Source organism: Pipistrellus hanaki (genome assembly GCF_964339955.1).
Source record: "Pipistrellus hanaki genome assembly, chromosome: 14".
Lineage (NCBI taxonomy): Eukaryota > Metazoa > Chordata > Mammalia > Chiroptera > Vespertilionidae > Pipistrellus > Pipistrellus hanaki.
Window position 1 is genome coordinate 50,038,832 of NC_140516.1, and position 13,669 is coordinate 50,052,500.

Below are 13,669 nucleotides of genomic sequence, written 5' to 3' on the forward strand. Positions count from 1 at the left end.
CTGCGGCTCAGGAAGTCAGGAAAGGGGGGACCCTGCGGGAGGCCTGGGGGTGAAAGCCACCCAGACACGGGCCTGTGGTTTCTCTCAGGTGCAACACCTTCACCTGCACCCCCCGAAGCTCCCAGGCCTGGGGGCGGGGGTCTGGGCGGCCTAGGAACAGTAGGTAGTGCCAAAAAGGGGGGCTGTGAGGGAAACCGGGGCACGATGGAGGCGAGGTGGGTAGTGGAGTGGGAACAAACTTGGAGGTGTGAGGAGGAGGGTGGTCCTGCGGGGTCAGGGAAGGCTTGGCCATTCACAGTGTCTTTAATGGTTGGGCTCCTATCTATCTATCTATCTATCTATCCATCCATCCTTCCATCCATCCATCCATCCATCCATCCCTCAGTCTATCCATCCATCCATCCATTCATCCATCCATCCATTCCTCAGTCCATCCATCCATCCATCCATTCCTCAGTCTATTTATCCATCCATCCATCCATCCATCCCTCAGTCTATCCATCACTATCTGTCAACCCGTTCACGTGCCTGTCTGTCTGTCTGGCCTGTATCAGCTCTCTATTTATTCAAAGTTTTTTCTGAGTCAATGGAGAGGCAACTACTTCTTCAACACCGAGCCCGCCGTTGGCTCACCCGTGGGCCTCCCCGCTGAGCTGTGCGGTGTGGCCCCGGGGACCTTGAGCCCAGCTCGCAGACCAAAGGAGTCTCTTGGAGAAGGTGTGAGAGCAGGTGAGGCTTTAATTGTGTCAGAGAAAATGCCAAACGTCAAACCCACAGTTCTTATGCACAGAGTGCATCCCAGGTGCATGGGCTCCCTGGCGGGGGCCCGGTGATGGTGGGAACGGGTTCAAGGAGAAGGTGAGAAACTCCATGTGTTCATCAAACTGACTCGCAGAGAGAGACGGCGCGGGGGACAGGGGCACAGGGGAACCCTGGCCTTGGGGTCATCCTCTTAGGGGTCGGACCGTGTACAACATGTTAGTCACCTCCCACTCTGCTTCCCCACTTCCTGTCACACCCTCCATCCCTTCACAGTAAATCACAAGCGCAATCCTCAGGTGCCCATGTCCTCAAGGTCGTTTCAAGGTTACACGCCCTTATTCATCAGGCAAACGCTCACCAGGGCGGGGCCTGGGGACACGGGTGGGATCCAGGAGGTGGCGCTCCCTCTCAGGTCAGTCATCACAGCCCCTCACGGAGGTGGCTGCCCCAGAGACACACGTCCGCCGTCGGGTCAGTCCCCAGCACAGAGCAGGCTCTCCGCCAGGCGCCTAGGGAGCAGCTGCGGGAGGCAGGAGGAGCTGGGACCCTGCAGGGGGTGATCCGAAAGAGGCCAGGTCACGGGGTGACGCCATGCCTGTGCCCCGGTGCTCAGAACCTCCTAGAACTGCAGGTTCCTGTGGGACTGGGCAGGACACACTGTGGGTCGCATGTTGGGGTCATGCTGAGAGGCCACGTGCCCAGTCCCACAGGGAGGTCACTCCCAGGGCCCTGGGGCGATCAATGGGGAACTGCATGTGCGACTGCAGCTACTGCCTGGACCTGTGCCTGAGGGAGGGAGGGAGGGAGGGTCACTCTAGGGCCCTGCAGGCAGCGAAACCACAGAGCCGAGGAGCTGCTCCCACCAGCACAGCGTCTGGTCAGGGCCCACAGGCTATCACCTGCCACTGCTCTTTCGCAGAGGGTCCACGTTATCCTGGGGCCAACCCTCACCTCCAACGCCCTGTCTGTGCTTGGGCCGGAGCAGAGAGGGGTCTTGGGGAGAGGAGTGAAGCTTAAGGTGTGGGGATCACATTCTCCCAAGGGGGGCAGCTCAGGGAGGACTCAGCCTGCTGCTGCTCCCTGCTGTCCCCAGCGCTCAGAACCAGTTCCTAGTTACCGCCCGGGGATGCTGCCGGCTCCTCTGGGATGACTGGCAGGTTACATGCGAGGATGAGGATGCTGGCACCGCCATGGTTGGCCACGGTTCTGGAAGGCACTGCTGCACCCCCCTCCACCCCCCGCCTGCACACTCTGGAGACCCAGAGGGAGGATGAAGACAGGCTGGGGTCTTTATTTCAGGGCCCAAGGCAATGCAGAGCAGCAAGGGCTCACAGATCTGGATCAGAAGCCACAGACGCCAACCAGACTGTGCCCAGTACAACCCAGGTCTCCCATTTCCAGCCAAGGATGGCTGTGGCTGGCACCCTACAGGCGCTCAGCACTGAAGGCAGGAGCTCAGCGTGTGTGTGTGTGTGTGTGTGTGTGTATCTTTCTCTGTGTATTTGTGCATGTGTGTCTGTGTGTGTATCTCTATACATGTGTGTGTGTGTGTGTGTGTTTGTGTCTGTGTGTCTGTGTTTGTGTGTGTCTGTGGGTATGTGTGTGTGTGGTGTGTGTGTGTGTGTGTGTGTGTGTGTGTTTGACCTGTTCCCATCTCCGTGTCCCAGAACAAGGCGCAGTGCCTGGAGGAGCTGCATTCTGCTCTGGCCCCTGGACACTAACCGGACATCCCGAGCGGGCCAGTGCCTGCCTCCCCGGGGGGTGGGCCAGTCCTGGGGGCCCCTGTGGGGTCCTAGGCGAACACACTTCTTCCCTGGCCTCCTCTCAGGTAGTCTGACCAAAGTCCCCCTCCCCAATCTGTCGGGACAGAGCAGGACACCAGGCCCAGGACTGGTGGGTTGACAGCAGTCACCTCTGCCCTCAGAGCGGGCAGTGCAGGCTGCCCTGCTTGGCACAGCTAACCGGCGGTGAGAGGCCGTGCACCAGGCAGGCCTCACGGCGGCCACGGCCACGGCCGAGGGGCGCTGGATGTCCACACCAGGCCCTCCCGCCTCCACGGGGCTAGCCCCTCTCCAGCTGCACAGAGACGTACTGGCAGAAGCACAGGCCAGGCTCCAGGTGGCCCCGGGCGGCAGGGGCGGCCTCGCAGTGCGGGAAGTGCGCCTGCACCAGGCAGCACGCGTAGGCGCAGGAGAACCGCAGCAGGGCCTCCTGGAACAGGGCCTCGCCGTCGCCCTCGGGGGCCTGCAGGAAGGTCTGCCGGCACTCCTCCAGCTGCACGAACACGAAGGACAGCTGGTTCAGGGTCTCGCAGCCCATCAGCACCGAGTGCGGCGCCAGCAGCAGGTTGGCCTCCCCCACCCGGAGGCCCACCTCCCGCATCTTCCGCCTGGAAAACCTTCTGAACCAGCACAGACTGTTCACCGCCAGGACCAAGGGGAGGAGGCAGAGGAACACGTGGGCGGCGATCAGCAGGAAGGCCCTTTTGTGATTTCCCTGATGCGTTGTAATTTCCCCGATCCCAAATATCACAAGTAAAAACATCGAGATCACGGAGAGAAGGATGAGGAAGATGCTGAGCGGGATCCTGCAACCCAGATAGCGGAGGCAGGACCTGGGGGACTGCACCCCGTTCAGGATGCCCACCGCGTGCTTGTACACCTCGGGGTCCAGCAACACCTCCTTCAAGGGGTCCGGGATGCTCAGGGTGCTGAAGGTCCCCACCTTCCACGAGGGCAGGCTGTCCCTGTTGACACAGTTCAGGGTCAGGAGGGTCTTCCCGCTGTAGAAAGAAGGGGCGGGGCGCGGGCCGGGCAGGGAGCGCGCCATGCAGTGGCTGGGCGTGCACAGCAGCTGCGCCACCTTGCTGTAGAAGCGGCTGTCCCTGGCTTCCAGGTAGGTGAGGTGGCTGAGGTGCAGCGGGACCTGGCAGGGTCGCAGCAGGACCGGGATGACCGGCTTCCTCTCCAGGCAGTAGCCGAAGAGGGACAGGTCGGCCTCGAGGAGGCACCACCTGCTCTGCACAAAGTCCTGGCTCAGCACCAGCAGCACCTTCTGGCTCTGGTGGATGCACTCGGCCATGTTCTCCAGGATGTTCCTGCCCGGGGTGAAGTCCCGCTCGTGCAGGCAGACGCGCAGCCCCGCGTGGTCGGCCTCCAGGCGGCCGATGAGCCCGTGGGTCCACGTGGCGTCCATGCTGCTGTAGCTGACGAACAGGTGGAACTTCTCGCTGGGCTTCAGCGGGGGGACGGCCACGGCCACCCCTTTCTCCTCGGAACCGGAATCCATAGGCGCTGCCCCTGAGCTGCTTCTGCTCAATCCACCCGGGGCTGCGAGAGATCAGGACAGGCTCATTCTGCAGAAAGACAAGGCCAGCCAGCCGTAAAGGTGGAGCCAGGTCCACCACCGGCAGCACCCAGCCTGGGCAGCCACACACGACCCCTGCGATGCCCTAACAGCTGGCCCTGAGGCATAGTAACCTCCATCTTGGGTAAAAAAATTGCTGTTTAAAATTTCAACCCTGCTATTCTTGCTTCTGTAAACTCTTGCTTGCTTAAATAATAGGGAAAATAAGACTGCTCCCATTCCAGAGAGGCCATAAACTGTGCCCCAGACAGAGCTGTCAGTGCTGGCGCCAGGTCAGGCCTTGAGATGTGGTCTCTCGGCCCTGACCCAGCACAGAGGGCTTTTTCTCAGAAGGTCCGGAGGTCTCATTCCACATTTGGAAAACAAAGAGCTGAAAAACATAAATTGGAAAGACTTCCACCATATTGGGCCCCAGAATTTGAGAGGCAAGAGTCCTCTGGGCCCGCTAGCACTAGCGGAAATGAACAGGACTCCAAATAAGTTTGGCTTATTGATTAAGGCGTCTTCTGATTTACAATATACCTGCCCCGGTCCCCAAGCAGCACACAGACCACAGAGCATAGCACAGAGAATAGCACACAGCACACAGAGCATAGCACACACAGCACAGCACACACAGCACACTCAGCACACACAGCACACACAGCACAGCACACAGAGCACAGCACACAGAGCACACACAGCACACTCAACACAGCACACACAGCACACACAGCACAACACAGCACACACAGCGCACACAGCACACACAGCACAACACAGCACACACACACACACAGCACACTCAGCGCACACAGCGCACATAGCACACACACCGCACACAGCACACACAGCACACACAGCACAACACAGAACACACAGCACACACACACAGCACAACACAGCACACAGCATGCACACACACACACACACACACAGCACACACAGCACACTCAGCACACACAGTGCACACAGCACACCCAGCACAGCACACAGAGCACACACAGCACACACAGCACAACACAGCACACACAGCATGCACACACACACACACACACACAGCACACACAGCACACTCAGCACACACAGCACGCACGCACACACAGCAGGCACACATACGCACGCACACACAGCACACTCAGCACACACAGCGCACACACACACACACACAGCAAACAGCACAACACAGCATACACAGCACGCACACACAAACAGCAAACACAGCACAACACAGCACACACAGCACGCACACACAGCACGCACACACACACACATACACACAGCACACACAGCACACCCAGCACAGCACACAGAGCACAGCACACACTGCACACACAGCACACACAGCACAGCACACACAGAGCACACAGCACAGCAGGAGTCTCTGCGACAGGCCACCCTTTCTGCCCAGCGAGCCCACAGGTCTTGGGCACCGTTCCTCTGACCTCACCCTGTCCCTTCCAAGAGGTGAGCGTCAGGTGAGCAAGGCTCTGAGGGACACGTGGGAAAGCCCTCCCCTGCCCTCTGTCTCACCCAGCAGCCCAGTGGGTAACAGCAGATGCTCCTCACCATGTCCCAGCCCGGCCCCCTGCAGCCCTCCACACAGGAATCTCACCAGGTCAGGCGCAGACCGGCCCGAGTGCAGAAATGCCACAGCCTCTCAGGCAGCCGCACTGCCCACCGCACCTTCAGTCCTCAGAGCACTGTGGGCAGCCGGGACCCTCCCCCAGAAGGAATTTTGTGAGCTACGCTTTCTGGAAATCTCTCTGCTGGAACTAAGGGTGGGAAACGAAAGAAGGAAGTGGGCAGGGGAGGGGCCCGTTTGGGAAGGGGAGGAGTCTGGGAGAAGACAAAAATCTGCCTCGGGCCTAGGAAATCTGCCTCGAAGTGCCAGGACGCTCTCAGAAGCCTCTGCTGCTGATGCTGGCCGTTCCCTGGCGGAGGCAGGAGGCAGGAGGCAGGGACGGGAAGGGCCACTGGGAGCCGGGAGCCCCTGGTTGGATCCAGCGGAGCATGTCCAGCCAGGATCAGGGTGAGAGTCACCCCCCGTGTCCCCAGCGCTGGCTGCATCCAACAAGGGAAGATTCTGGGTGACCCTCCCCAAACAGCCATACTCCGGGGTCCAAGGACAGGCAGCAAGCACCCTGGCACCCAGGCCCCTCCCAGGGGCTCCCCTAAACCCATCCATAGCTTGTAACTGGCCTCTTCACCAATTCTGCTCGGTCGCCCAGGGGACGGGCTCTCTGTGTCCCTCTGGGCCCTGCCTCAGTTTCCTCATCTGTTCTGCAGAGGCTGATGGGGGTCCGAGGTGGTTTACTAGAATGCCTGCAGGCATCCAGGGCGGAAGGGGGGTAAGGAGGCCAGGTGGGAGGGGGGCAGGGGTGACGTCAGGGCAAGGCGTCACTGCTCTTTGCTCCAAGCGCAGGGTGGCTGGGGCGCAGCTCCCAGGCTCCAGGGTGGGTGTGCACCAATGGCTCCGTGAGGCGCAAGGCTGCAGGTGAGCACCCTGCGGGCCCTCTCCACGTGGATCTGGTAGATCCACCTGGGCCCAGGGACAGATTCTGGGGGAGCTCTGGGCCCTTGGTCCTGGCGGCACAGTCATGGGGATGTCCTAGAAGCCCCACCCCCAGCGGTTATGCAGAGATATGGACCAGGCAGCTGGATCTGCGGGGCCTGGGCCCGCCAGCGGCTGAGTGAACCTTGCAGCCAGAGAGCCTGTGGTGGGGGCCGGCTCTTCATGGGTTCCCTTGGAGCCAACACATCACCCTATGTGCTGGGTACCTGGCCTAGCAGGTCCACTGGAGGGAAGGTCCGGGACCTGGGTGGGGCAGAGGCCCAGGGCCGCATTTTGAAGTGAACAGAAAGCCCCTGCAGGTGGGCGATGCTGTCCCCTCTGACGCCCCTCGCTCACGAGTCCCATGTTCTGGGACACGTCCCATCCTGCTGCGGAGTGAGAGGGGTGGGCATTGTCAGGCTAGGGCAACCATCCCCGCATCCATCCCAACACACACGAGTTTGTGTGCTTTTGTGTGTGTTTGAAACGCTTCATAATAAAAAATACCTGCCGAAGCTGGTTTGGCTCAGTGGTAGAGCGTCGGTCTGCGGACTGAAAGGTCCCAGGTTCGATTCCGGTCAAGGGCATGTACATTGGTTGCGGGCACATCCTCAGTAGGGGGTGTGCAAGAGGCAGCCGGTCGATGTTTCTCTCTCATCGACGTTTCTAGCTCTCTATCTCTCTTCCTTCCTCTCTGTAAAAAATCAATAAAATATATTTTTAAAAAAATAAAAATAAAAAATACCTTAGCCCTGGCCAGTTTGGCTCAGTGGAAAGAGTGTTGGCCCTGGGACTGAAGGGTCCTGGGTTTGATACTGGTCAAGGGCATGTACCTCGGTTGCGGGCTAGATCCCCGGCCCTGCTCGGCAGCCAATTGATGTGTCTCTCTCACATCGATGTTACTCTCTCTCTCTGTCTCGCCCCTTCCTTTCCACTCTCTCTAAAAATCAATGGAAGAATACCCTCGGGTGAGGATTAACTAAAAAACAAATAAGCACACCAATACCTTAACAGTGATGAGGAGGGGGAAGGGAACCGGAGGGTGGGGGAGTGAGATGGAGGCGGGGAGGGGCCAGGCGCTTGGGGTGAGTGTGGAGAGTCTGGCTGGTCGCACGGGTGCACAGACATCTCTCGCCCAATTGGACGTGAGCCTGAAGCCGAAACCTGAATGAAGGTGTCAGGCTGCTTCGCTGTCTCAGCTGCCAAGAGCTGCTTCCATGGTCCTGGGAGGTCAGAAGATGCTGGGACTGAAGCCATTGCTGGAAGCTGAATTCCCAAAGGGTGGTACCTCCTGGGGCGGGGGGAGGAGGGGGACTGGAGAGAAAACCCACGGCAGCAGAGGCACTCAGGGGGCTGTCCTCCTGGCCTCAGCCCAGGTCTGGGTGCTGGAAGCTGCAATCACAGGACCTAGGGGAGGGCTGGGTTGTAACTGACTGTGCGGCTCAGCAAGCAAGCGGCCCTAGGTCCCTGGCGGGAGCAGCCCACCGCCCTTCTGGAAGAGCGTGGCCCTCCAACCTCTCACGGCACAGGATTCCTCTGCGAAGCCACCCAGCTGTGAACTCACAGCCAGCGCCACGGAACACAGAAGCAGGAAACGAAATTCAGCAAAAACAGCCAACTCAGCAATCTTCAGAAAGTGAAATTAGAGGATTTACAGATGAAATACTTGTGTTTAAAACCTTGACAAAGAAAAGAACTGAAAACATGAAGCAGGGTCGAATGCATTTAGAAAAAAACAACAACAAACAGGCAGATTTGAAAAAGAATAAAATACTTTTTAGAAATCAAGAAAATATATTTGCTGAAAACTAAACACTAGGACAGTTAAAAACTACTAAATACGCTGGAGGGAAAAAAACAAAAATGGGGATGTGAAAGGTACAGCTGACGAAATGGCCCAGAATGCAGCGTGAGAGACAGAGACAAAAAATGAAAGATGTAAGGAGGTTAGGAGACCCACAGATCACATTGCGAAGATCAGGCCTGTTTTTTATTGGTTTCTAGAGGGGGAGAATTAGGGAAATAGCAATATTTGAAAAAGTGGCTGCTAATAACTTTTCAGAATTACTTTTTAAAAAAATTGACCTGCATTTTCAAAAAAACACCACCTGTCCCAAACAGAAATAAACAATAGAAATAGTGTTCAACTTCCAAGCCACAGGCAGAAAAATAATTATTATTTATTTAAAAATATATATATATTATTGACTTTTTTACAGAGAGGAAGAGAGAGGGATAGAGAGTTAGAAATATCAATGAGAGAGAAACATCGATCAGCTGCCTCTTGCACACCCCCTACTGGGGATGTGCCTGTAACCAAGGTACATGCCCTTGACCAGAATCGAACCCGAGACCTTTCAGTCCACAGGCCGACGCTCTATCCATTGAGCCAAACCGGTTTCGGCGAAATAATTATTTTTTGAAAGTATCTAAAGAAAAGCAGAGGGGGGGGGGGGGGAGAGCAAAGACACAGTGAAGCCAATAGAAAGCACACAAAAAAGATCTCACAGCTAAATCCACATAGGTCAGCAATTATATGAACTATCAAAGGTATTTGATATCTCAGTTAAAGCAGAGAGTTGCTCAGGTTGGCTAACAAATAAAATTCAGCTACATGCTTACAAGAGACCTGCCTTAAACACAGACACAGAAAAATAGGAAGTAGACTGGGCGTGTGTCCAAGAGCCTGCGGGCCGTCTCAGAGGGTGCGTGGCAGCCAAGCGCTGGGCGAGGAGCCGGAGCCGGGCAAGGGGCAGCTGGAAGAACGGGGTCATGGGGAAGCAGGCCCCAGAATTGAGGAACTCCCCTCCTTGCTGGGCACGGGAAGTGAGATTCCCCCTTTACTCCCTGGTTTCAGAGTCGGGGTGGAGGCAGGGCCGGTGGACGGGTGGCGGCTGGGAAGGTGTCTCCAAGGTACATGCCCTGACTGGAATCAAACCCGGGACCCTTCAGTCCACAGGCCGACGCTCTATCCACTGAACCAAACAGGCTTCAGCTGAAATGTATATTTTAAAAGGGTAAAATTTATGGGTATATTACATCTCAACTGAAATTAAAAAAAACAAAAAAAAAACAAAAAAAAAAAAAACCAAAATGGCACATGAGGAAGAAGTTAATGGAGCCCTGGGGTAACCAGAACATTGAGTGCCACCGCTGGCCGCTGGTCACGTGCAGGGCCTGGGAGACGCTGACCTTGCAGAAGCTGCTGGAATGCAGGGAGAGGAAGTGCCACCTGCTGGAGCCCAGCCGCCAGGCCCTCTGGGCCTCTGCGTGTTTTCCTAAAGCAGAGCCAAGCGGGCGCCGCCTCCGGGGGACGGGCTTTCCGTTTCTGCTGGGGTTGCAATTCTCCCCTGCCTCCCCTGGCCCTCCGGACCTCAGCCTGTCTGTCCTGCTCCATCACGGCCTTGGATCTCCTTGACCCCTCCCTCCCGAGGTTGGTGGTCACCCCTCCTCATTAAGGATGATCTCAGCCCGTGGCCCTCTGAGCCTCTTTGAACAGGGTCTGGACAGCCACAGGAGCTGCAGGGAGTGGACCCCACTGGCCTACAGGACTCAGAACGGGCTCCCCTGGGCTCCCAGGGCCCCGTGGCCCCTCCTCCTCCGCACCCCTCGCTTCCAGGGCTGCAGCCACACCACGTGCTCAGTCCCCAGGTTCACCCCTCCGCCAAGCCTCCGTTCCCCGTGCTGGTGCCCTCCGCTCTCTGCTTCTGGGCCCCAGGTTCAGCCTGTGAGTTAGGCCCCACAGTATCTCACCCTACCCCCAGCACGGGTGCTGCGCCCCAGCTCCCTGGCCCTGGCTGACTGGGCCCCATGAGTGGACACTGTGTCTGTCCCTCCCCCTGCCCCCAGCCCGCCCCACTCAGCGCGGCCTCTCACTTTCTGGCTCCTGAGGAGCTCTCGCGGTGGGGAGCTGGGCACGCACTTCCTCTCTGCTTTCAAGGCCGCAGTGGGATGCTGCCCCAACCCCAGGCCTGGCATTTCCTGGCCAGCAGGGCAGCACCAGTCAGCTTTCGGCCAAGCAGCGACACTGAGCACTGAGCTGGTGTCCTCCCTAGCCACAGCCCTGGGGGCCCGGAAGGAGCCCTGGGCAACAGAGTGTGTCCCATGATTGGGGTGTCCCTCTCAGCACTGGCCCTTGGTCTTTCTCCTGGGGAAGACTCTCCAAGGATTTATGCCAAGGATTCAAGGACATCTTCTGCCCTACCAAGGTGCCACGTGGACACCTATGGCACCGTGTCTGAGTGTAGGACAGGTGGGGGGACAGGCCAGGGCCAACCCTGAGGTCAGAGGACAGGAAGGACGTGAGGGGTTCCTTGTCTGTGGGCCCCGGGACTGACCGGATGCAGCTCTGGGCAGGTTGGTACTGACCAGAGCAGGACCCCATGAGTCTGAGTGCAACTTTAGAAAAACTGAAGCCCTAACCAGTTTGGCTCAGTGGATAGATCATCATCCATGGACCAGGATGGGCGGGGCAGCCTCCCAGACCTTAGGCCCCGCCTCCCCCGCCACGGCCCCGCCTGGCCGGGCCCTCCACCTCCGGCGAGCAGCCCCTCGGAGCCGCGCTGCAGCCCGGACCCCGGGCTGGTTTTAATCAAGTTGAAAAGGATGCAAAGGAGCTGAAACCGAGCGGCCGGCCGGCAGCCCCGGGCGCAGGGTGGGAGCGCTCTGGGCGCCGCGCCGTCGGCTGGGCCTTCAAAGGAGCAATGACTCCGGGCGGGCGGCGGCGGGATGCCGGGGCTTGGGGGGGGCGGGGGGAGAGTGGAGGGGACAGGGTCCGAGAGGAGGGCCGGGGAGGACGGGGAGGAGCGGCCGGCGCCTCGCACCCGGGCTGCCCCTCCCCGCCGGAGCGCGCGGGCGGGGCGGCCGGGGCCGTTGAGTGGCGCGTCCTTTGTGCGGCGCTGCGAGCGGCGACACGCCCGGGGCCCGCTCTGCGGCGCCGGCTCAAAGGGCCTTTGACGGGCGCCCCGGCGGGAGGGCTCACCTGCGGGGCGGCTCTATGGAGCCTTTGAGCGCCCGCAGCTGCCGGGGGCTGGCGGCGGGGCACCTAGGGCGCCGATGAATGGAGGCCGCTCGGAAACAGCCGGCTTGTGCCAAGCCCGCGGGCTGGGAAAGAGCAGCCTCTTCGGCGGCGGCGCGGCGTCTGGCGGGGACCTTTCTCCGCGGAGCCTCATGTGCATGACAAAGGCCCGGCCGCCGGGCGGGCGGCGGCGGTGCGCACGCTCGAGGGTGGCGGGTCCACCCCGACGGAGATGGAGCCCGGCCTGTGCCCGCCTGACCCGGGCCTGTGCCCTGGCCGGTGCTGCCCTGAGCCCCACACTCCAGGGCGCGCCTGCGGGACGCGGAGGGTCTCCTCCAGCGGAGGGTCTCCCGCTCCGCTCCCTCGGGAAGTGGGGAGCGTTGCCCCCGGGGCCATCCCCGATGTTGCCCAAACCTGCACTGCCTGCTAGGTACCCACCAGGAGAAAGTGGGCCTCGGAGCCCTGGTGGCCACGGCGCCCTGAAGGAGGGAGCCTTGTTTTCCTTAGCCCCCTGAGACCGCCCTCGGGAAAGACAGGCAGGCAGTGGCCACCTGAGGCCAAAGGACTGAGGCTCTAGGACAGCCTGAGCCTGGGGGAGGGGAGAGCAACTCCCCACACACACACTCAACCGCCCCCCAACACAGTTAATAGACCCAGAGGTGCTGGACCTGGGCCTTCCTGCCCTCCCCCAGCCCAGCACCGCCCCTGCCCTGTGAAGGAGGAGCGGGAAGGCTCTCTGGGGAGAGGCAGGGCAGTGGAAATGCTACTCACCAAAGTGTCCTCAGGGGGAGAGCCCCCTGGGAGGGGACACCTACACTCAAGCTCACCCCTCGGGTATCGGGGACCCAGGCACCCATCCCCACCCCGTCCTGTCCGGTGGGGTGCCTTTTGGAGCACTGTGAACCCCAGTGCACAGGGAGCCCCTCTGCGTTGGCCCTCCAGCCCTGGCATCCTGGGCTGCCTGCTGCCAGCTTCTGGTCGGACGGGCGCCTCCAGGGTTTCACACACGCGCCCCAGAGCTGGTCCAGTGACTTGGTGCCAGCAACGCAAGGAATGGGATCCCTGCTCAGGCTTGGCCATCAAGAGAGTAAAGAATGATCTAGAACCCACGTGTTAGACAGGGCCCAGTCCGTGGCTGGCCCAACATGTACAGGATAAACGCTGCTGGCTGCCAGGCCCCGGCTGCACAGAAACCACACGTGTGGGTCAGAGGTCTGGGACACATGAGGGCACCTGGGCCTAAACACTCCAGGCAGACAGGGGCCAACTTCCATGCTGGCAGTGAGTTTCCCCCGCTAAGATCCTGTTACCCCGTTCCATGTGGCCTATCCCATCTCCAGCCCAGACACCCACCCAGCAGCCTCCTGCCCGCAGGACTGGGGGAGAAATGGTGGGCGGGCAGACCCACAGTTCACTCAGCTGCTCAGTCTTAAGTGGTCTTTTAAACCAGAATTAAATTAGATACTCGACTGGTAATGTCCCTGTATCTTAGATTGTTTTCAAAGTAACAAGCCCTGGGCCAGAACCATCTGCAGACATGCGCCACTGCCTGCTCTCTTTGATCAAGAGGAATTCCGCAGGCCCTAATTGGCCCCTACTCCCTGCAGAACTCCTGATTGCAGCCCCCTCCTCCCACCACTGAGGGAGGGGGTGGGCTCTGGGGCAGGTCTCAGCAGTCCCCGAGGAGGACGGGGCAGACACTGTCAACTGCTGGAGTGAGCTGTTTGGCAAGAGCAGATAACAGCCCTCTGATGTGAGCACCAGAGTGATGCTGACCCCCACCCCCACCCCCACCCCTTTAGAACAAAGCTCAAAATCCCAACATGGTTTCCATGACCCCATGATCCTGCTTTCCCTCGGCCTCATCTCCTCCTTCCGCATGGCCTCCCTGGCCTAGCCTCTGTCCCTACAACACTCCGGCATCAGAGTCTCTACTTCCCCCACCCTGTCATTTCCTGAGTGTGGGGAGTGTGCCGGTGTGACCCTCTGCC

The 13,669-nt window shown here is 59.5% G+C and overlaps 1 protein-coding gene across 1 annotated transcript; it reads right to left on the reverse strand.

Annotated features, from left to right (window-relative positions):
• Positions 1 to 720: 720 nt before the first annotated feature.
• Positions 721 to 5,973, reverse strand: LOC311632750 (uncharacterized protein). Its single transcript, XM_084904578.1, has 2 exons — positions 5,723 to 5,973; positions 721 to 4,117 (listed from the first exon to the last, which is right to left on the reverse strand). Exon 2 carries the CDS (start codon positions 4,048 to 4,050, stop codon positions 2,824 to 2,826), a length of 1,227 nt encoding a protein of 408 aa, XP_084760704.1. The 5' UTR covers positions 4,051 to 4,117; positions 5,723 to 5,973; the 3' UTR covers positions 721 to 2,823.
• Positions 5,974 to 13,669: the final 7,696 nt, after the last annotated feature.